At 41.6% G+C, this 25,041-nt stretch overlaps 1 protein-coding gene across 5 annotated transcripts; it reads right to left on the bottom strand.

Moving 5' to 3' along the window:
- Positions 1-3,819: 3,819 nt before the first annotated feature.
- TBPL1 (TATA-box binding protein like 1) lies at positions 3,820-18,892 on the bottom strand. Of its 5 annotated transcripts, none has more exons than XM_015858446.3 (7): positions 18,735-18,892; positions 10,907-11,093; positions 10,301-10,383; positions 9,123-9,186; positions 7,416-7,519; positions 7,231-7,325; positions 3,820-5,075 (listed from the first exon to the last, which is right to left on the bottom strand). In XM_015858446.3, the coding sequence occupies exons 2-7, from the start codon at positions 11,039-11,041 to the stop codon at positions 5,005-5,007; spliced, it is 552 nt and encodes a 183-aa protein (XP_015713932.1). In that variant the 5' UTR covers positions 11,042-11,093; positions 18,735-18,892; the 3' UTR covers positions 3,820-5,004. The 5 variants fall into 5 exon arrangements, 4 of the variants coding, with proteins under 4 accessions (XP_015713932.1, XP_015713933.1, XP_015713935.1 ...); XM_015858447.3 differs by having other exon boundaries at positions 18,585-18,892; XM_015858449.3 differs by having other exon boundaries at positions 18,518-18,892.
- Between the last annotated feature and the right edge of the window lie 6,149 nt (positions 18,893-25,041).

The raw sequence follows: 25,041 nt of genomic DNA on the forward strand, positions 1-25,041 counted from the left end.
TGTAGTGTCTAATGAGTGTGTGTGAAGCCTACTGAGCACTAGGTCAAAAGCAAAAGATCTGGAGGATGTTCTCAAGCACCTGTAAAGAGCTACCGCAGGCCTTATACTGTTCACTTGGCAACTGACTGGATCCATCTTTTGAATCCTGTGTTGGAACCTTCCATGTTGTTCAGCGCTGCTGTCTACTGAAACCTCTCCACCTGCTGGTGGCTGCGTTTCATTTGTGTACATTGTACTGAACCGGCCTCACAAGACATCTTCAGCTGATTCTGAGTAGTCTTTCAAATATGCTGCTGGTTTATCACATTCATTCCCATACTAACAAATGTCTGAGATTAAATCAAGGAATAAAATGCAATTTTAGTGGCAGGAAATTACTGTGTCTGTTGCTCGACTGTGATTGCCAGCACTTCCAATAGCAATACTTGCTCTAATTGGTACTGCTGTAGTATAGCTGAACATACTTTTGCGTGTGCAATCCAAGCCCATACTGGCTTGTAAATTCTATTACATCACACCAAATGCAACAGGCTTCTGTAAAACCCTGCTGAGCATCACAGCTTCCAAAATAAATTCCTTCTGTAATAAATTCTGTAAGTGTTCTCACAGAAATATACTTAACTTGGAAAATACCATGGGAATTGTCTCCCCAGAGACAGAGATTTTGGCTCCATGGTGAGCTTTTCTGAGCTTTCCCCACACACAAACATTTAGTAAGGGAATAATAAACAAGTAAAATATCTATAGTGTTTTTGAAGAAGGCATAGTTCCAACACTGTTTAACTGCAGATACTTTAACAGTTTTAGATACCTCTAAAGATAGTATTTTAAGGTCAAGGGCTTTTTTACTCCTTATGGTTTTAGTCTTAATTGTAGTTGTATAGATGTAGACTTATATAGCCTTGTAAACGTAGCCCTAATTATGCCTCTCTTTCATAACAAAGGCTGCACATCTGATGACACAGAATTAGGAGTTATAACTTCCTACTATAAAAATACAGGTGTAGCAGAAATGCTAAGTCATGGCCTGAAACAGTGCTTGAGCATCTGGTAGGAAGGCAGGGCCAACCCAGGGGGGGCTCAGGTGAATGCAATGCACCTAAGTGACTGGAAGGGGTGGATCTTGGCTCTACCCCCTTCCCAGACCTCATTTAAGGGTTGTCAGTGGAGGTGAGAGTATCACTTGCTGGAGGTCTCTGCCTTTCTGAGGTCTTCTGAAGGTAAGGAACTTTTTTCTTCTTTTCTCTATCTGTTGCATTTGGGCTTGTTTTCATTTGCTGTGGTTAAAAGACTTTCCCACCCTGCTTATTGTGGTACTTTCCATCCATTATAGCATTACAACAAGGCAGAAAGAGGCGTCTTATGTAACACATCCCTCTGAAGGACTACCCAAAAAGTTTCTGGAGGTCTAAAATTATTCACTGATTTCATTATCAGAATGGATTACAGAACAGACATACTTAGTAAATGCGCAGGCAGTATTAAAGCGAGAGGGACTGTGTTAAAACTCAGAGCTTAGCAAAATTCTGAGTAGGGTATAGAAAAGAAAAACCCAACAGTATATTTGCACAGGGGTAAATGCAAATTTCTCTGGTTATGCTGTCTTAACTACAAGTCAGTGAATGACAAAATGGGGATTGGAACATGCAGTTAAAGATCTAGTGGCTATAGCAACTCAAAAGCCAGCAATGAGTCAGTTCTCATTCTGCTGCGAAAACGAGTCCTTAGTAGGCTGTATAAATAGAACTGGCTGTTCTCTCAAAAGAATGTGAAACAGACTTCTTACGGCACTGCTAGTGCTACAGCTGAGCGCTGTGAGGAAACTTGTGATCCAACAGGAGAATCTAGGGAAAAGCAGGCAGAACTATGGAAACCAAGGCCTTTGAGGAGGAGCTGATTGATTGACAGGTTTATTCTAAACACAAATAGAGGCATACTGTGTGTGTGTACGGAAATAAACAGCATCAGCAGCTCAAGGCTGGGACCTGTAGTTTCCCAGCAGTGACTGGGAACACAGCGATATCCCTGGGGATGAGTGTATACAATCAACTTTGTTATCTGCCGTTTTAAGACTTATTTGTCACAGACTGAGTCTCCTTTGGAGCTAGGAATATATATTTCAGTATAAATATATGTAAATAAAATATTTTTGCATTCTATAATTCTCTTTCTCAGCGCTACCTTGTCTGCAAGTTTGCAAGTGCTTTTTGGCTCACTTACTGATTGTTTTTAAGGTCTCAAACAAAACTGCTGCTTGAACGCTTCAGGGCTAACCAAAGCTAAAGTATATTACCGAGGGTGTGCGTTATCCAAGTGTATGCTGAACATTGACAGACATGGGGCATTAACCACTTCCCTCCTCAGGGAGCTGCAGAGAGCAGGGAGGTCGCCTCTGAGCCTCCTCTTCTCCAGACTGGACTACCCAAGTGCCACCTCACAGGTGACAGGTCTGGAAGGCACGTCCTGCTTTGCTGCTCTCTGAATGATCTCAAGGACCTTAACATCATTTTTATATTGTAGAGTCCAGAACTGAACACAGTATCAAAGATAAGGCCACACCAGTGATAAACATAGCAAGAGACTCTCTTAACTGTCTGGCTATGCTGTTTAATGTACCCAAAACACAGACTGCCCTCTTGGCTGTTAACTCATGTTGAGACTGCTGTCACCAGCACCCTCAGGTCACTCCCTGCTGAGTTGCTCTCCAGCTACTCCTCTCCCAATCTATCCCTTTCCCTGGTATTGCTATGTCATAGTATCATCATAGTATCATAGTCTCGTGCGGGTTGGAAGGGACCTTAGAGATCATTGAGTCCAACCCCCGGGATTCGAGCCTCTGTGTAGCAGAGCGGCACTTCTACCACTTGCACCACAGGGGGGATTCGAACTCTGTCCTTGCTGCAGAAAATCACATACAGCCCATGAAGAGCTCAAGCCCACTGTCATCGCGTGTACCAAACTAACAAACTGAGCTAACCAGCCCATCAGAATAGTAATATATTGTAGGCTGTCATTGAACCTTTTTCTTCCTACAAGAGTTAGATTTCACACTACATAATAGTGTTAATGACAGGAAGTTTTTCTTTCATCCAGATAAACTTAGGAGGTGTATGTGCTTCAGAGAAGCTCCAGAATTTCACTGGCATCATTCAAGTGTTTCAAGATTTGATCTGAAAGAGCCATGCCTCACCTGCTGTACCTACTGCACTTATAGTGGCTAAATTCTCATCAGTATAGCACTCCATTTTGTTACTGAAAACCTCATACAACTCTGTTAATTGTTCAAATGCCTTTTTAAAAAAATCATTATAATTCAAGTTTAGTGTTCCCCAATAGTTGTTTGTCCACTGCTCCACTGCTATGATGTTGGACAAAAATACTGTCAGGAGCGCTGTGGTCCACACTGTCTTCTACACTAACTAACTGGAAAGGTCATACATAGCAAGCATTCCTTTACATATACTTTATCAAGAGTTATGTGAGTGCAGAACTCTACCTAGCATTTCACAGTCACAAATCCTTTTCTTTCTTACCTCCACTGTTAAAAATGGCTTTTATGGCTACATCACTCTTGTTCTGAAGGGTACGGTTGAGCATTTCATACGTGATTCTTTCCATAATTTCTGCATGGAAACACCCAACTTCTATACTACCCCTCGGACAGGTAACATTCATCATACTAGGCATTTATGTTTTCAGGATATTCTGTCATTTTCCTTCCACAACAGGCGACTTCTAGTATACTAACAGTTCATGCATTACCTGCAGCTCAGAGCTGTAGCGTTAAACTTGTCTTCATTCAGGGAAAAAAGACATACGTACATTTATACATATTTATTTTAATTTTTTAAAAGTAGCATTTGCAGTTTTTTTTAAGCATTCACCTCTCTTCTGCTTCAAATGTGCACTTACTGAGAGAAACATCTACTGGCTTCCATGTCCAAGACTCATACCAATAATAATACATGCCAGAATCAAGCTTCGTTGCTTGTTGGCAGCTCCTGTCATGGAAATATTATACAGTAACATGAGTGTAGAAAAGGCCTGTTTGTCATTCAGCAATAGGCTGGGACTGGATTAGTGTGACCGTACATCGTCTTGAGTTGAAGCTTAACACTTCCCAGAACACTGAAGCTCGCATAGTAACTTTTGTTTCCTTTTGCATCCAGTTGGTGGACAAGGCGGTTGATTTCTCTATGGTAGCTTCTTAAGTTGGTAAGATTTCCTCATCATCTACAGCAAAACACCTGTTGCAGACTTCCATTAGTTAGAAATGTCTTCTTTTAACAGCAAGAAAATACTTGATCTGGCACATGTAGTTAAGCGAACTGGGAACAAACCAAATTTCATCCTCATATAAACATACGTAACTACTATAGATTTCAATCTAACCCACACACAAAATTTTACACGTACTACAAATAGAAACAGAAGCTATCAGCAAAAGACTATTCTTACATTATTCCAAATCAATTTGCAACTATACAATTTTAATGTAATAGAAAAAGGGAAAGGAATATAACAGAACAGGTATGGAGAGAAATATTTTCCAAACTTTTATTTGTGCACATTCATCAGGTGAAAAAGATAACTCTTACAGCTTCTTTGGTGCCCAATATTCAGCATACAAAAATGTAAAAGACTATTCACAAATAAAACACAAGCTCAAACTAAATAAAAAAAAAATAACCAAAGTTTTTAAGGTAGTGCACATCGTGACAGCTTTGCTTATGAATACACAGAAATTACTGCAAAAATAAATAGAATGTCTTTTTAAAAGCAGCAATTTCATATCTTGTAAACTTCTGTTTTTACAATACAGCACTGTTAAGAGTAAAATCCAAAAGGACTGGAGTTTATACTGTGGCCATGAACAAGAAAAAAAAGTCTGTATTCCTCTGCTATAGTTGGTCCAGTTTTCCTTTTTGCTTTTAGTCCAATGTGCAGCAGTCTTTAAAGGTGCTCGGTTAGGGAAGCTAACCATCGAGTGGTGAATTACAAAACTTATTTTCTGCTTTCAAACACGAACGGATAAATCTGCTCCACAGCGCTGGCGACAGCCTTTACGTTTGGCCCTGAGGTGTATTAAAGGAAAAAAGGAAAAAGAATAAAGCAACAGAAAGAGGAAAAAATAAATCAGACCATTGTGAATTACAACCACAGTGATTATCTTTAGTAATTTTAGCTACCACAACTTCGCTCCGTAAACAAGAATAATTTCTCCTACATTAAGAATGCTTTCCTTCCATCACTTCTACTTACAAAAAACAACTCTACTGTGCAATTTGTAAGATGTCCCACTCTGGCCAATGGCTGGACTAAAAATAAAAACTATTTATTTCCATACAAGTTTCATATTTCTACCATATTTCTTAGTCAGCTCAGGAAGACTGTAGCAGCTGAGGGTCAGAAATAAAGAAAATAATTTTGCTTATAGTAATCTTCTAGGAACTTGTACTACCCAGATTTGTATGACCTGCTCACATTTAATTCTTTTAAACAGCCACAAACAAAAATTATTGCTAAATAATGTTGGATTTAAGTGGGTTTTTTTTTTGTTTGTTTGTTTGTTTTTTCCCAAGAAAATTTATCTTTGATAACTTTTCAGACTCAATTGTGCAAATAGCTCCAATCATTCATCTCAGGACATCTGCGAGCTAGGGAGTAATTACTATCTCAGGATGAAACAGCTGTTAGTTATCTAATATGATTTATCAACACTTGAGGAAAGCAATGAAAAAATGAACTACCACTGCTTTTTAATGGTACTAGACTCTTTTCCACAATGAACAACTGAGGTCATAAATGAAGAAGCAATGAACGTGCCAAAAGAAATTTATCCTGGATAGAAGTTTGGAGATGCAGATAAACGAAACCAGCTATTTCTCACATGCTTCAATGCCTATGAACTCAATTTCTTTATACTGCACTTTGGACTTCAGAAGTTAATCTCAAGTACAGAGAACTATCCAAAATCACAAACAGCCCACTTATTGGGTACGTCTTATGTATATAATTTGGGAAATATTGTTTTCACTCATATGCTCAGTTAGGAAGAAAACTGAATGGACCAAGAGTATTCTTGTGTTTTCAAACTTAGCAAATTGAGTTAAATGTTCACTTAAGCTTAGATAAAAGCCTAGAACATTATCTATCTCATAGACAGACCCTTCTCACATTTGTCTGCTACTGTAAAACAGAAGACTAGAGACAGCCTTCAGAAAGCAGCACTATGCGAGTAGACACAAACTTACAGAAAGGCAGAACTGAGAGTCTTGTAAGACTTCAGGGATGCTCCAGCTTCCAATGTATTTCAAATTTAATTTCTAGTTGTAGCTCGACCAGTTCAGAATACGTGCTTCAATCTTGAAATACATTTTTAGCCTTATGTTTTCAGATTAAAACGTCTGGAGATCGTCTACTCAAAAATAAAATTCTCCTGAAATCTTGCGATAAATATTTCCCACAAAGTCTGGGTATTTGTCAAGAAATTAAGACTTACAAATAATATCTACATGACTTCTGATACTATAGCTGAGCCCTAACAACCACAAGATTGAATTCCAATTGAAGAGATATAAAGTGTTTTTTTGGTTCTATGCTACTTTAATGGATATTCCTTAAAAATCTGATTTTTCACATCTGGAAGCCTGTATTATACTCCTCACAAGTAAATGCAGTAAAGGATGGAAAATGAAAATTAGAGGAGAAAGCAGAGCACAGCATCTGTAAGACTCAGGAGAATCAAGTCTTGGAATACTTGTAATTATGCATGTAATCATGGTAGCAGTTCTCTTCCAGCTGAGCTTCAACAGAAGAGAGCAGAAGTCTGAAGCACTATAAACACTGGTCATCTTCAGTAATGACAAAACGCTATGCTCTATATTACGTGTTTCTATAAATATCAAGTTTGGAGACATACATTTATGAAAGGGCTGTCACAGCTTACAGTATTATGAAGATTCAAAAAAATGGAAAAAATAAAATACAAACAAAGTCCCCAGACCTCATCCACTCAAGGTAATTTTTAAGCCAATCAATCCTAATGCTTTCCCTGTAACTCCTCTGGTGCTTTGTCTCAGAAACAATTTAGATGAAAGCACTGAGAAACAAAATCTACTCAATCTACTCAATGTATCTTTTAACTGTTTTGAATGTCATCTTTTCCTAACTAACCGTCCCTGAAGTTAAATATTCCCAACAAGTTAAATATTTATGGCATCAAAATACCTGTAACTGTGATACTGCCAGTTGAAAAAATCTGTAAGGTAGCTCTGAGAGTTTTTATTCTGTAGCACACAGCAGGATGAAGTTCTGGTTCATAACTAGGAAACAAAACAAAAGGTCAAAACTCAAAAAGAAAAGCTTAGGAGGTATGTATACAAGCACAGTTACTCTTTAAAATCCTACCGTACCTAGCATGAGGTCTGTTATTCTTCGTAAATTCTGGCAATCTGATCTCAAAGGGCATGTTGCACACTGCTAAAACATTCACAACTTTAAAATCTGTGAAAATTACCTTTTTAAAAAGAGAGGAAAAAGTCATTAAAAATTCAATTCATAGAGAAGCAGAGATGTATGCATCACATAAAATGTTAAAAGAGTACTATAATAATACTAGCTAGAGTATTTTGATGATCAATGTGATTAATACATTTATAATAGGACTCTAAAAAGTACTTAATGGATTCAAATCATTTACTTTATTCTTCTTTAGTACAGCAGTTGTTGGACTGGCTATTTCAGAGTCATACTATATGGTTTTAGTACAGTTTACTTTAAGAATGAGATGCAGGAACAACTCATTGTTATATTAAACACATCAAATTTGAGAATAAACTAAAATAATTCATGAGACATCGAAGTAAGGGAAAAAAAAGTGTTTCACTGTTACAAGAATCCTATGCAATATGTAAAAGTGTCTTTAGTGTTTCATTGCTGGAAGTGATTTTATTAAACCTGGGAATAAGAAAGAAGACAAAATTTGCTTCATTTCAAATCTCCAGTCTGATAATCTTTTCTTTACAGTCTTTAACCTTCTGAAGCCCACCACAGACTACTGACATTCAGTTATTCACTGTTCATGGCAATTCTACATTAAAGTAGCCAAGTGACAATTCCTAAGCAAGCGCACTGATCAGAAGTCAGTATCAGTAATATCAATGGAGAATATTTCCCCCAATTTCTGAACCAAATAGAACAGAAAGTGACCATTCCTCAGGCAGAACTTTTAAGAAGTATGAGTGGAAGCAACGAACCTTATAAAAAGGTTAACTATTACTTTAATCCTTAAAACATATTTCACTTAAACCATTCACTTTATTATAACACTTTGTGCATCTATATTGGAGGCACTGTTCATCTCCCAATTATCCAATGTTCCGCTCCAACTTATAGAGCCTGGATCTAATGCACACATTTTTAGCAATAATATTGCCTAACTTCTGCTTGGGTCGAATACAGCCTGAGTGGAGTAGCCTGTTGGTAAACACAAATTGTGGATAAGCAGTACAACTGACTACCAGAAAGTTTTAAAACACATTTTTGTACTCTGAGTCATTCATAACACTTACAACACAGTTCAAGTGGTATTTTTGACTGGTAACTGTAACCCAAATCCAGAAAAGAGGAGCTTCATGCCCTGACTTTTTCATCTGACTTATTTCAGCTGTGCCATCTCACAACACAGCAGCACTTCCCTCCACTGTAATTAACAGGGCTAAAATGCACCCTAACTGAGACAGACATGCATTTGCTGTTCCACCATAAATGAAGGGAATTGTCTTCAAATGACAGCTTGGTTTATACATTTCAGCACTTCTTCCAAAAGAATTGAAAAATACATTGTAAGATTCAAGAAACAATTGTGGGTGGTTCATTCAACAAACACTGTTCATTAGCCAGGGAAAAGGCACAATTCTAAGCTGCCAAATGAAACTCAAATCCGTGAAGTAAGACAGATTCTCTTTGATAGCATCTGGAAAATGTATTCTGTCACAAAAGGGGCATCTGAGTGAAAACATGCTGGTGCTGAATTACTACATTCCCTAATTTTTTTTCCCCTGAAAACAATGTCCATCAGCATTGCTTAAGTCACACAATTTCATTTTCATTAGAATTACCTGAAAACCTAGTTTCTGTAGACAACGAGCTAATCGTCTGGCACCAAATTTAGCTTCTTCTTCACTGTAAATCAGAAAGACAATCTAGCGTTAATGAATTATATATTTATGCACACACATGCTAACTAGATACTCGGACTATAAAATAAGCCATTATGTAAGCATGAACTGTGATCACATGGACAGCCTTTATTTCACCCAGCTGTACACATTGCATTCTATTTCCACTATCTAGATATTCAAACAGAATCGTTTATACCCTATTTGAAGACTATCTCAGCACTCAGCTAAGGTCAGTAGAAGTCATACTTTGATCACACATAAATGCTCTTAAGAGACAAATATGACCACAAGCAGCCTGAATTTGGCCATCCTGACTTGGTGGTTTCTTTTCATCCTACTCTCCTTTACAATGGGTGTGTTAACTTCCCTGGAGGCATACAAAAGAACACAGCTTTTAACATTCCTGCTAGTAGAAAGCACAATACAAAGTTTAGGAGAAAAGCTCACCATGCAGTAAAATAGTGGGCAGGGTGAGAGGAAAAATAAAACCAAGTTGATCACCTGAATGCTAGCACTGACCAAACATTGCCCATTTTGAGATGGGGAGCATGTATGGATTTGTATGCTTTTTACCACTGTATCTTATCCACAGTGTGTTCCTTAAAAGGAACTTAGCCTAACGAGCCTTGATTGAGTTCAGTGAATTCCTGTATCTGAATTAAGTTCACTCTTGCTTCCTCCCAGTCCCTCAACAGTGTATAATCTGATTAAATTTGGGTGGGTTTTCATGTAGTAATAAAAGAAACATTCCTTAGAAAACATCATCCCTTTCTAGATTACAAGTTCTGGCTTAAAAAAAGATAAAAAAAAAATCTTAGAGAGTTTTCAAGTGAAATCCCTACAATCTTTTTTTTTTTTTTTTCATAAAACAGTTTTTCCTGCTGTTCTTCCAGAAGGCTGAAATGATGTTCCCTAAGATTTCAATGTGGTCCAAGGTAGACACTACATAGATAAATTCCACCCAAGTGCTTAGTTTGGCAAGGACTTAAATGTGATACAGTGTGAGGGGATCTTAACAGTGGCAAGCACAGCCTCTTGCTAACCTCCTCATCTATAACATTATGTTTTAAAAGACACATAAATTTCATCCACAGAAAGGATCTTCATGAACTCACCTCGTGGCTCCTGTGCAAATAACTTTTCCTGAGGACCAAATTGTGGCTGTAATCCTAGGTTTTCTAAGTTTCATTAATACTTTCTAAAAAGGAAAATGAAAGCGAAGCATTGGGAATTAGTTCAATTTCATACTAGGAAAAAAAACCAACAAACTATTGTACTAATAATATTTTCTTTACTTTTTTAAGTCTTGAACTGTTCCCTTCGTCTCTTTCAGCCATTACAAAATAAGCTCTTGAGAAGAGCTAAATAAATATGCACTGAATTAGCTGGTCAGTTTTAACACAACACATTAAAAGTTACTCTTCCCTATAATCATTTTTTTGTTGTTTTTATTATTATTAGAACTCTCACACTGCTAATTCCTTATTAATTTTATCTATTAAAAATCAGGTTTGGAGGAGACAAACTAGATCCCAAGACAGAAGAGGTCTCATAAGATATCTCATTAAATGGGCTTAGCATTTGACATAAGTTGTTAAGCATTCTGCTTAACTACTGAAATAAAACTTTTCTATCCACCATACATGGATATCAGATGCATGAAGTTTTAGCTTAAGGAACATATGTAAAAACAAATAACTGTGTTAGGTTAAATCTCTTACCCCAACATCACGCTTGTATATCACGTTTGCTCCCTCTAATGCAATTTTCCTCAAGTTTAAATGACATCTTGTTCTAAAAACACACACTACGTTTGTGATTAAAATGTCCAATGCAACATCACTGTCCGCATCCATTGGGGTGATTTACAGCTCAGTTCTCACACCAGCTCACCATGAAGATCACATCCTGAGAATGAAAACAATAAAGTTAAACATACCTATAGAAAATTGCCTATTAACACTGTTCTTGTATACACTCACCCCCTTAAATGAGACAAGAAGCAGAAGTGACTACAGTCTGACTCATTTAAGTTCACTGCGTGTGGAGGGGAGGGGGGGTGTCTGCATCCTGTGCACTATAAAATAGGAGGCTGCTTGTTTGAAGCCACGTTGCCAGACTTAACAGACATAAAATGTACGTATCTTATTTTTAAATCTACTGGTTAAATATGCTACAGCTCTTGGTGACTATATTAGGACACTGCAAAGCTTATTAAAACTTTCTCCATAGCTTCAAAGGATAAATGAGAAATGAGCTGAGGAATGAGTTAACGATGTCATTAGACGCCTCGGGAAAAGCATTTCTTTCACTGCTTACAATGGTAATTCTGAACAGCTTATCATTTGTATTGAAATGGATGAGCCTGCTGAATAACTCTGAAACTCAGAGGTTACACACACTGCTGCCTATAGACAGTCTGCAACCAAAGCTTACCCACTTCTCACCCAGCAATCTTGGCCTAATTCCCCAAATATAAGAGCATGGGGTGAACTATACAAACTGTTCTGATGGCAGTAACAGACCACACTGAACCACAGGAGCCCCTCATCCCCCTTCTGCTCTGCCACAGGAATGACACAGGAGCATACTGTATGCACACAGGAAAATCAAATGTTTCTGAGGAACAGCAAGAATGATGCTACAGGACAGCTACCCAGCACACACACAGCAAACCTAACACAGCCAGAAACTGCTAAATCTGCCGCCTATGCATGCCAAGGGTGATGCTCCTACCAAACTCTTTGACCAGAGGATGAACTGTGAGACAGGGAGCAGGCATATTGCTCACTGCCATCCTGCAACCAATGGCATCACTTCTGTAAGCAAACCAAAGCCAAGACGGTCAGTATTTCAGATAAATTCCAGATGAAGTATTCAGAGAAAGGTGGGAGAAAGAAAGAGAAAGAAGAGCAAGTTGTTAAAAAGTGAAAAGGACTTGCATAAAAATACCAGAGCTTATTAAGGATTTTTTATATATATAAGAATGTAAAAACTTCACAGTAAAAACTTAGTTCTCATCTAGGAGAATAAGTTTAAGCAGAGAGCAGACTGAGGTATAGAAGCAATAATATCCCAGATGGCTCTTGAACAGGCTGCCCAGGGAGGTGGTGAAGTCTCCTTCTCTGGAGATATTCAAGACCCGCCTGGACACCTACCTGTGTGACGTGGTGTAGGGAGCCTGCTTTGGCAGGGGGGCTGGACTCGATCTCTAGAGGTCCCTTCCAACCCCTACAATTCTGTGATTCTGTGATTCTTGGGCCACTTGTCTAAAATGTTAGTAATATTTCATCCCAAATGAATCCCAAGAGAAAACAAGGACCAAAATCAAAGGAAAACTGTTAAATACTCAAGACACTCCACGTGGTCACTGGCACAGAAGAAGCAGAAGACTATCAAAAACACCCATACACGTGACACAATGCAATGTACATTTATAATCTTATAAATCTTTTGGCTCATGCATCAAATCTACAAGACACAAACTTAACAATGTTATTATCATTATTTCCACCTGACAATGACTTCCTAACTATTACGCTAAAACTCACTGCCAACACAGAATAACACACACTGCAGATGTGTGTAATACACTTGATCAACTGCTGTGACAGTCGCTTTTTCTATTGTGCAGCTGGCTCCCAGCTAAAAGAATTATTCTATAATTGTTGGTTTGTCCAATATAAGAAAAGGAGAGGCAGGTGATAACACAGAAATCGATGAAGAAATAACAAGAGAGGTAGAAAACCAAAGGCAACGCGTGGGGGAGAGAAGGCAGAGAACAAACAGTTACTAATTAGTATTCCCAGATCTTTTCTTTTTTTTTTTTAATTCAAAATTCTATGAATCCTATGAAGTTACAAATGACTTGTTCCATCTGGTTTTGCTGGACTGCTACAGATTGGGTTAGCGATTTATGGTACTGGATCCAAAGACGGCACATGTGCAGATTTTAAGCAGTATGTGCCCCAGTGGTGCAGTGGTAGCAATGCCGCTTGCAACACCGGAGGCCCTGGGTTCGAATCCCCCTGTGGCGCAAGTGGTAGAAGTGCCGCTCTGCTACACAGAAGCTCGAATCCCCGGGGTTGGACTCGATGATCTCTAAGGTCCCTTCCAACCCGCATGAGACTATGATACTATGATACTATGAAGGCCAGTGTAGAGAGAGGAGCTGAAAGCCACAGCATCCTGAGAGAGGCATTTGTTTTCCACCCTGTCTCTATGTCCTGGCTCTTGCTGAGGTCACTTACTGGAACCCAGGAACTAATGTTGAGAAAGAAGATACCTTCAATGGGCACTGTCTCCCAGAGTTCACCGTGTTTCTACTGGCATATTCAACCTCCACATTCTGAAAACATAATGCCATCATACAGAAGACCCCCCAAAAGGTTCCTAACTCACAGTCTCACAGTCTCATGCAGGTTGGAAGGGACCTTAGAGATCATCAAGTCCAACCCCCGGGATTCGAGCCCCTGTGTAGCAGAGCGGCACTTCTACCACTTGCTCCACAGGGGATTCGAACCCCGGCCTCCAGTGTTGCAAGTGGCATTGCTACCACTGCACCACTGGAGGCGCCCAACAACTGCTAAGCAAACTACAGCACTGTATGAGAATATCCCCATGAAACGCTGGCAGTTTGTTTTAAATAGAACCTAGGAGAAAAGGTTTAAGGCCAAAAGAAAAAGCAATCGAGAGACATGAAAATTACACATAAAAAAAGCCATAAAATTTATTACTAAAGGGAAATTCACAGGAAAAATCTTGATGTTAAAATGTTGTGGAACCGTCTGTAAGAAGGTTTTCAGACATTATGACGTATCTTGAGTAGGTGTACAAGTCACCTGTATGAGTTTTAAGGGAGAAAAGTCATAAGGTACCATAGCCCCATTTTCACTAGCTACACTCTGAAAGCTCACAACAACAGATATTGAGGGAGAACCTTTTTAAATGTGAAATCTGATTTGAGCTGTAGCTCATATTCCAGACCGTGGTTTGCAGCATTCAGTTAAAAAGTAACAGAATTTGTCACAAGAGCAGTTATATAAACACAGCATAAGAATTGAAAAACTGCCTTTTTACAACTGTAGCATTATCTGATCTAACAGAAGTAAATCACTGCAACGCTTCACATTTCAAATACCCACTATGAAATTTCTCTCGTTTGCACTTAGATGACTGCACTTGCTGCTGCTAAATAGCACCCAAATCCCTTCAAAATCTGAGTGTACACATTACAGATTCAGTACGTCCATTCTCATTTAGCACACAAACACAGCACCAATGTCTTCCCAGGCACGGTTTAGAATTATTAGATCATAGTCTAACAGTCTCACAGTCCTGTGCGGGTTGGAAGGGACCTTAGAGATCATCGAGTCCAACCCCCGGGATTCGAGCCTCTGTGTAGCAGAGCGGCACTTCTACCACTTGTGCCACAGGGGCATTTGAACCCAGATAATAGATAAAGGAGCTGATTCCATACTTGGATGCTTCTGCCAAACAGCATAACCTGCTACAAGCTCTGCCTCAGGGGTTCATTTTGATGTCTCACGTTGTTACCAGCAACAAAGAAAAGATTGTTCAGAAAAGATGTGCTCCTACTTCAGGAAGTCTTAAAGAAATCCAAATGGGCAGTAACCACTTCAACAAATTACACACAATCACAGAATGACCCGGGTTGGAAGGGACCTCAAGGATCATGTAGTTCCAACCCCCCTGCCTGGCAGGGCCACCAAACATACACATTTACTAGATCAGGTTGCCCAGAGCCCTGTCCAACCTGGTCTTGAACACCTCCAAGGACGGGGCATCCACAACCTCCCTGGGCAGCCTGTTCCAGGACCTAACTACTCTCCTAGTGAAGAACTTCCCCCTAACATCCAACCTAAATCTTCCCTCTTTCAACTTAAAACCATTTCCCCGTGTCCTGCTATTGTCAGCCCTTTCCAAGAGTTTACTCCCCTCCTGGGTGTAAGTTCCCTTCAGGTATTGAAAGGCTGCAATGAGGTAATTTATGATTTATTTATGATAAATTCATGAAATTTATTTATTTATGAGGTAAATTAATGATTAAAAAAAAACCCCACAAACAAACAAACTAATATATGCACCACAGAAAAACATCCAAAACTATATTTACAAAAATAGCGTAAGAAGATTCATTAAAACACAACAACCAAAAAAGAAACCTGTTCTTTCTTCTGTTTCTCTCCAGTATCACAACCGGCTGGAACACACGGTTGTAAGCAATGCCCTGATGCTCCTCTTCCCCAGCTTTCCCTTCTCATCTCTGGTTACTGATGCACCCTACTGCATCCCATTGAAAGCCAGGTTGGATGGGGCCCCAGGCAGCCTGATCCTGTGCCAGCCCTGCACACAACAGGGGGCTTGGAAGCAGATGATCTCTGAGATCCCCTCCAACCCAAGACATTCTGTGATCTCTTATGGGTAGCTCTGTTCCATTCTGTTATTTTCCAAACTGAATTTCTACAATTCTGTTTTACATCTGCAAACTGGGGAGAATAATATTGTCATGCTTTTACAAAGACATTTTGATATTAAGAAATAACATTATGTACATGCCTATTACTATCCTGTATTTATGCATTTATCCTTACAGAGCACAGAATCACAGAATTGTAGGGGTTGGAAGGGACCTCTAGAGATCATTGAGTCCAACCCCCCTGCCAAAGCAGGCTCCCTACACCATGTCACACAGGTAGGCGTCCAGGCGGGTGTTGAATATCTCCAGAGAAGGAGATTCCACCACCTCCCTGGGCAGCCTGTTCCAGTGCTCGCAGGGACTGAGTAGAAACCAAACATCTGGTTCTTTCCTGTTTAGGGTTCACAAATTCCAAGTTGATTTCACTGAGCTCAACTTATGTTTTTCCTGATTAATATCACCCAAAAGTTCTCTCAGCTGAACCTTAACATTTCAGCAGCTTAAGTCCCATTTAAAAAGCATGTTCTGCCAACCACTGCTAATTTAGTAACAGGCTAAAACAGAAGATAAACTAATTTACTTTTCTACACACACAGCTTTACTTTTACATTTCGAGTTTCATTCAGCTTTCTCCAGAGCAAGAAAGAAGTTAACTTAGAATTCAGATTCTCTTGTAGGAATGTAAAAGAATCCACACCAAGAGAGAAAGCATTCATAAATGCATCTTCACAGAAATTTGCGTTATTCTGTTTTATTATAGACATTTTGAAAGCTTGTTCTCTCTTTTAAACACAGATACCGGGGATACCAATGGAATACTGTCATTAAGGGGGAAAAGAGAGAGGAGAGGAGAGGAGAGGAGAGGAGAGGAGAGGAGAGGAGAGGAGAGGAGAGGAGAGGAGAGGAGAGGAGAGGAGAGGAGAGGAGAGGAGAGGAGAGGAGAGGAGAGGAGAGGAGAGGAGAGGAGAGGAGAGGAGAGGAGAGGAGAGGAGAGGAGAGGAGAGGAGAGGAGAGGAGAGGAGAGAGGGAAGGGAATAAAAAAAGCACAGACCATCAAAATAAGAACAAAAACTAATCTCAAGAATATCTGGCTCTAAGAAGTAGTGTGTTCTACCCTGAAACTAGAGAAACTTCCCACATTACAGTAAGAAGCATTTTGAAGGCAGGAGCAAGAACAGGACTGAGCACTGCAATTCTTGAACAAAGCATTACCCATACATCCTCAATTAGGACCAAGGCCATCCTATTTTTGAAACTATATAAACACACACAAAGGCTACACACCCTGTGCTGAAATCCTGCAATCTAAAAAAAGCCAGCTTGCTCTGACTTCCAAAATATATATATATAGATATTTCCAAACCAACACTGCTGTCATCATCAAAGAGAAAGGAAAGGCACTGGGGAAAGGGTATATAAAGCAAAGTATTATTTTAAGCTTTTGGCTACCTTTAAACTGAGAAACTCTGTGTTACGAAGGTAGATGATGGGAACCTAACAACGATGATGCTAATGTCAGAAAAGCTTCGTGAACACATTTGTCACACCAGCAGAAAGACAAGCAACTTGTACTGGTTATTTTTAACTTAAGCCCTTTGCCAACCAATTCCAAAACCTGTTCCAACAGCTCAGTGGACAGTGTTCCCAGTGGAAGGTACTACTGTTACTGTTGGCATTCCAACAAATAGCTTGAAAAGCATTTTTGACTACGTTACCAGAGGAGTCTAGGTGAGAACAAAGAACAGAAAACATACATCCTGGTGGGAACCAGGAGATAATTAATTGCATCCTCCTGTTTGTGTTCAGGCCATGGGGAAACAGGTCCCTAGAAAGTGGAGCTGTCAGACCTGAGGTCTGCTTGAATCCTGGAATACAACACTGCCACAGTGACTGGTGGATGATTCCCAAGAAATGAGGGTAATACTGCTGCTGTCTGTCTAGGAAACCTCTGACTCAATCAGCTTTCTAAGTGGCAGGGCCAGAAGCGTGTGCTTTCATTTTTTATTGCCTCCAGTGGCGAGTTAAATTGTTCTAAAAGGGATCATTACCTTCACACTAGCTCCTTCCAACTGCTGAGATTTACAGACGCATGACTGTTTTCTATGGAACCAAAGCACATACAGCTTGAAAGATGTTTCCAAATATGCGTAAAACCAACTAAAGTGGACACTTGTCCAAGAAGAATGGTATAAGACACCATTATACCTGCAACTTGCAGGAGCAAGTAGGACACAAATTTCCCATCCTGCTATGGGGACTCGGGTTAGACTACGATGTGCCCACAGACCTGGGGTCTTCCAACACAAATCCAGATGTAGAAATAAAGCTGAGATGCTCACAAAGCTACATGAGAAAGCCTGTTTTCAGAGAGTAACTTATAACAGGCCATTTTTCTCACATTTTTCCCATCAAAATAAATCTGCTTATAGCCAGAGTGAGAATCACTTTGTATCCAGCTCTGTGCCACTTCTCCCTCAAGTCATCAAGCAATAGCCTAACTCCAAGCAATCCTAACTCCAATAGATAGATAGAAAACGGTCCGAAGTCTGATAAAAGCCTGGCCCAGCATGCTCAGTGGCTGTTCCACATTGCCCAAATAGTGAGAAAAACACAAAACCTGAACGCTTTAGAATACCGGGCAATGCTAGCCGTGCTGCCGAGCCCAGCATGTGCCCGCCCGGTGCCACAGCACTCAGGGCAGCGATCGCCCCCTCCAAGCCGCGCTCCGAACTTCCCAGCCGAGCAGCGCACAGACAAAGCGCGGACAGAAGGCCTCGCTCCCACCCTCTAACCCACCCCGCGCTGCACGCCCCGGCCGCCCCTCGGCACTTCACCCCATCGGGGGTCGCTCCCCCGGCGGAGCTGCGGTCCCCCCCCCTCCCGCTTCCCCCACCTCTCGACTCCCGCCGGGGAAAGGGGCGGCGGAGCGAGGAGGGGAGGCCTTAGGCCGCGCCGCCTACCCCCGCAGCAGGAAGGGGCGCGGGCTCCCAGCGGCCTCCCGGCGGGGCAGCGTCCCTCGGGCAGAGGCTGGCGGCGGGGCCGGGCCCGCTAAGCGGCGGCCCGCGGGCGGCGGGGAAGAGCGCGGCCCGGCGGCTCGCGGCAGCCGTTACCGTGCGGGCGGGAGGCGGCCGGCAGGGTTGCTAGGCGCCCCGCCGCTCGCGCCCGGCGGAGTTCCGGATGACGGGCCGAGGATCCGCGACAATAAACATCCCCCAGCGCCGCGGACATAGACGCGGCGCCGGATAGAGCGGCCACAGGAAGTCGCTGCGGCGGGAGGGGAGGAAGGGGGCTGCGCCTGCAGCGCGCTTCCGGTGTCGTGCGGGGTTGGGGGCGGGGGGTTCGGGCTGGTGAGGGGTCGGCATTGATGCGTGGTGTTGCTATAGGGGGTTGAGTCAGGCGGTGTTTGTCGGTGTGACGATGGGATCCTCCGCTGTATGAAGCTGTAGCGCCGGGCCGTGTGTTTGATCGGGACGCTGGGCCCGAACAAAGCCGAGCTAAGCTCTGTTTCTTATTGGAGGGGACTGAAAGCCCTGAAAGACCTCCTTGAGACCTCTGGGAGATCCCACCACCCCAACACACTCCTTCCCAGGGCTGTGTTTAGGAGTCAGATGCCAGGGGAGATTCAGGCTGGACATTAGGAAGTATTACCTCTCGGAAAGGGTGGTCAGGCATTGGAATGCACTGCCCAGGGAGGTGGTGGAGTCACCGACCATGGGAGTGTTCAAGAAACGTTTGGATGTTGTGTTGAGTGATATGATTTAACTGGGAAGTATTGGTAATGGTTGGACTAGATGATCTTCTAGGTCTTTTCCAACCTTGATAATTCTGCGGGAATTGTTCAAGTGAGATCGCTGCTTAAGCTTTTCTAATAGGCAGCCAGTCTCATTGCTGCAAAGTGGGTTCATGGGGTGTGCTCTCAGGAGATACCTGAGGGCATCATGATGGCAGCTGGAGCGGCACTGGCTCTCTGTCCTAGGCAGCCCTTGAGATGTGGCTTGCCCCATCTGTGTATAGGTACAGTCTGTGTTGTGTATTGTGCTTTATAGATATATAGAATGGCTTGGATTGGAAGGGATCTCAAAGTCCACCCATGGGCAGGGCTGTCCCCCACCAGCCCAGACTGTTCGGGGCCCCATCCAACCTGGTTTTGAGTGCCTCCAGGGATAGGGATGCCCTGTCCTTGGAGGTGTTCAAGACCAGGTTGGACGGGGCCCTGGGCAACCTGATGTAGTTAATGTGTATGTTTGGTGGCCCTGCCAGGCAGGGGGGTTGGAACTACATGATCCTTGAGGTCCCTTCCAACCCGGGTCATTCTGTGATTCTGTGTGATGGGGCGTGTACAGCTTCTCTGGGCAGCTGTGCCGCTGCCTCACCACCCTTTCAGTGAAAAGCTGAGGATCTGTAGCAATATGTGAAGTGATTGTGGAATGGCTTTCATTAGGATAGAGGGAACGGTATGAAAATCTTTAGAGTTGGAATGTTTTCCTCTGCTACGTTAAATTTAAAAATTGAAATTCATTGCTAAGTTCACCTGACGGAAGTAATTACTTCAGGTTCTCACAGAAAGTATTGCAGGGGCTGCGCGGATCGTTAACCCAGGCTTTGTCTTCCCCTAGGGGGCTGCGCTAACACCAGCGCGCAGCAGCACTGCCACCCTGTGGCTTTTTGCTGGAACGGATCCGTTTCATTTCGGTGGAGATGGTAAAACGAGACTCGCTTTTGAAAACGGGAATTCTGGATTTAGGCAGCTGTTAACACAGTGATATTTTTCCTGATGAAGAAATGAGCCCTCACCATGCCACAGTTTCATCTGTTTTTTCAGCCTGAGCATTCCCCCTTTGAACAGGGATGTGTTCAAGGTTTCAGCTCTAAATATATGCTTGGACAATATGCAAACTTTTGAAAGTAGTTGTCACTACAGTGTCATAGAATGCAAACGAAGTGATTGGGCACTGTCCTGATTTTATGTGTAAGTTCATCAGTTGTGCATACCACCTTATTTTACACTTATACAGATACAAAGCTGATGATCTTTAGCTGTCCTGCTCTTGTAAGTGTGACCCCAGCCAGTTCCGTTACCTTGTATTTGAGGTCTCCATCCCTGTTTGCAATTCTCTATTCTCTGTGGCTGTGTGGGTGAGGTCTTAGAGATGTTCCACCCACAGAAAAAGTGCATGCTCTGACTTCACAGGTGCTGTACTGACGTCTCACAGTGAAGGCATTGAGGCTGTTTCTGCTACTTTCTTGCTGTGTAGTTTTAAATTTTACTATGCTTTTGTTTCTCAGTCAATTGTTTGGAAAGGAGAGAGGAGGTGAAGATGTAAGGAGGCTGTTAACTATGCTTGAATGCTCTGTGGTTACTTAGGACTATCGATATCAATATGAAGACACTGCACATATTTTTGTTCGGTAATTACAGCAACGGGAGTGAGCAAAATGCAATTCTATGACATTGTTATTCAGATGTAATTGCAGGCATCTGTAAATAAATCCATAAATAAATAATCATTCAACAACCTGAAGGAAATGTGTGCTTATCTGGATTTCTGTATTTTTTCAGGATCCATTTCCAGTCAGATAAAATCCAGCACAAGGCAGACTGTGGGAAATTTGTAGGGTGGGAGGTGGCCCACAGTGAGACTAGACTAGGATTGTTACACAGCTGCATAGAACTGTGAGCTCTATGCAGAAGACTATATTCAAGTATTTGTGTCTGAAGTGGAGCTACCTAGGAGCAATCCATATCTTGCACATTCCGTAGAGATGACATTTTCTGGAACAACCGTGAGCTACATGCATATGATATTACAGGCTAATTATGAGAAAGCTGCCAAGCTAACGGCCAGAAGGACGTGAGCTTAAACCTGTGGCAAGAGATCAGTCAGGGAGGGAATCCTTTGCTCCAGGACTTCGTTTATCAGATGAAATTATAAACTGTGTTTTCTCACACTTCTCTGATGATGGGGCGTACAGTATGGGGTGTACACTATGATAACTCATGCTAGCACTGTGCTATATTAAAGTGTTACCTCCCTGGCATAAGCAGCACTAAAACCAACTAACTCCACAATCCTCAAATGTTCCATCAAGTTTTATGATATATATGATTTTATATTTTTGTATTTATTTTATATTAAAGAAATATACAGTGTATGAATGTTTATAATAAGTAACATAGATATGGTACTTGATACAATAATAAGAAAAAAAATGATAGTGAATTAGTCTAAAATAACAGATAAATGATTAAGATGAGGTTTTTCTTTGGTAAACCTTAAAATGATTCAATACATATTTGTAGTTTTGTCCTATACAACTGGAACTTAACAGTAATAGAGAAACATGGTGAAAATTGTAGAACTGGAAGAAGAACACGTTGCCCAGATTGAAATCCTGTGAGAGACTGTGAATGCCTGTTAGGAACTTGAACAAGTGTTCCTTCCTGTTCTTGTGTGAGTGAGAACTCTTCTCTGAGCTGTTACACAAAGCTTCTTCCCGCATTAAGTATCTGTATTTCTAATGTTGGTTTATTGACTCCGGAATGATGATGAATTTTCTTTGCAAGCATATGGCATCATACAGCCCCCAGGAGTCAGGCTCATAGAAAAACTTCACCCAGTCTGTGACTCAATCTAAAGCATTACTTTGGCCCTGCTGACTTGTATCCTGCCCCAGCGGAAGGATGTTAACACCTGATGACTGTTTCAAGCTTTTCAGCACACTTAAGCTGGTGATTATCTCAGTTTTAGATCTTTACATGAAGTATAAGTGGAACTGCTTGGCAGTAGCATGGAAGAGATTCTTTGAGAGTATATCATAGAATCATAAGAGTCGTAGAATCACTCAGATTGGAAAGAACCTTAAAGATCGTCAGGTCCAACCACAACCCTAACTAACAACCCTCCACTAAATCGTGTCCCTGTGCACCACATCCAAATGTTTTTTAGACATATTCATGGATGGTGACTCAACTACCTCCCTGGGGAGCCTATTCCAGTGATTAACAACCCTTTCAGTAAAGATGTTTTTACTGATATGTCAAGTTTGGCACCTGTGAACACACAGCTCAGGTGGAAAGAGTACTGTAGAGCTTAATAGAGTTGAGCAACAAATGAACAGGAGTTTTCTATGTCATAAATTTGGATGTAATTTTGTTTAAATCTCATGTTTCATCCTTGAACTTGGCCACTTTCTTCTGGTAACTGCTAGCCTACCTAGCATGTTATCTCTTTGTTGACTCACATAGCAAGGAGAGTCCCAGCTAAGAATTTCTAGCCCATTGGAGAAGATAGCAGGTTGATCTAGAAACCAAGTTAGAGGAGTATGGAGAATCAGTGGTCTTTATCACTCTAGCTTCTAAGGGTACAATAGCGTGGATCAATAAAACATTGTGAAGGATGTGGCTTATTTTTAGTAGAACTTCATTGTTAGCACAGTCCTTGATATACTCAAGGTAAGTGCTGCCTTCTGCTTAATTTCTGCATTGTCTCTGAGGTGCCAGTAGCAAAAAGGCCCCTATGTAAGAAGAAAACGGTGTGTTATCTGTGAGGAAAAGCTACTCCCTTTCTGGTGGCCATCAAAAAGCATCGGAAGAAACACAAAGCCATGCTGTCCCTTGGACTGCTTGAATGCATGATGATCTTTGCTTCATCCCTGTTGGGGGAGGGATATGCTGCCGGGAAGCCGCCCAGTGGGACAGCTAACTGTGAGTGCAGCCCTGGGAACTCACTGCTGTGCCCGCTCCTCCTCCCAGTGCAGGCTCTGCAGATGTTCCTCCCAGGGAAGGCAGCTGTGGTTCTCAGATTCTCCGCTTCCATCTTCCCGGTGGTCTGGCCCCACCCAGCTGTGATGAAGCTGCTTATAGTTTTTGCCTTCCCCATTGCTTCCAAGGACTGAGCAGCAGCAGCCAGAGGAAGAGGGGCTGTCTGTGCCTTTTTCTCCCCTTACTCCTTCTGTCTCTTGACTGCGCACGGAGGTTACTCCTGCAGCAAATCTGCACCCTTCCCTTTTTTGTCCTCATGTTTCTTATCCTTGTTTCTCAAGCAGCATGTAAACAACTGAGAGAAAACTTGAGTGTGTAGATAATCCATATTTACAGTTGGATATGGTCTTAGAGTTTACACAGCAGCTGGGGATGTAAATAAGTTCTTTTTTTTCTCCTTGCTTAAGGAAAATGGCCTCTTTGACTGTACAGCAAAGGAAGAGTTTGCATTGTTTTATTCTTCTCCTGCTTTTTTTTATGATCTTTGTTTTCCTTGCGGGAAGGTTTGGATCTCTCCACTCCCCGCGTGAGGACTGTTCAATTTGGTTCTCACATGCGCATGGGCCTGGAAATCCATTTCGTCTGTTTACAAGTTTCAGTTTAAGGGCAAAACCCTGAGGCAAGAAAATGCGTCATTTCAGGACTGTCGTGACCCTAGGCTATGTCCACACCACAGTTGGAAAATGCGCTGACTGCATGCCTAGGCCTCAAAGTCATTTTTATACAGCTAGCTCAGACACACCAGTGTCCAAAGTGACCTGAAGAAAAATCAGGTCTTTGCAGAGCTTGGCTGGTTGTGGAGTCTGCCAGCAGCAGACCTCACCAGGGTAACAAATGGGTTTTTCCCATCCCTTCCGGAGCATACATTTTAGATCAGAACTGTGACATCTTCTCAGTATTAACAGGAAGTCACCAAGCCATAGCACAGCAGCTGTTTTGCAGCGCAAGGGACAAAAAGAATTAAGTGTTGCTGGTCTTTCCACTTCCCATCCATAGTGCAGTTTGAGCCTCAGTGCACAGAGCATCACATGGCCAAATTGTGAGCATTCAGTTGCTCATACCCCGTGGGTTTGATCAGGTAGCACAGCCTCAAAAGGGCTGTGCTACATGCATCTGCAGTGAATGGGGATGATTTGGATCACTGGTTGTTGGGAGAGATTCTCTACGTGGACTTTTCTGTGAGTGTATGCACATGGAAATTACAGAGTGCTCTGATTTCAGTTCCTCTGAAATCTCTTTTTAAAACCTGTTCCTACTGGGAGGCTGTGAGTGATGATCTACACTCAGACACCCAGACAGAAATCAGAAATACCCTGTGTTTTTATCAACTTGCACTCTCTTCTTACACACCAGATGCATGTGAGTTTAGATCTGTTAGCCTGCTTATTACTTGCTATTAATTAATGTATTTTGCATATATATATATAACTACAAATAGCAATGAATAATAATGACAGTGGGGTTTCAGAATAAAGTTATCTTTTGGAAAAAAATAAAATCATTTACAGGGAAGCATATTTTTCCAGGCAGATACAGACATGGAATTACCAGTACAACATTACATCCAGGATTAAAATCAGCTTTCCTACAGAAGAAACCACACTGATTTTCTATATCTTTTTATTTCCAAGGTGTGCTGAGATTTTTTACCTCCT

The sequence above is a fragment of the Coturnix japonica genome, chromosome 3, assembly GCF_054131305.1.
Source record: "Coturnix japonica strain WE chromosome 3, WE-NBRP24, whole genome shotgun sequence".
Lineage (NCBI taxonomy): Eukaryota > Metazoa > Chordata > Aves > Galliformes > Phasianidae > Coturnix > Coturnix japonica.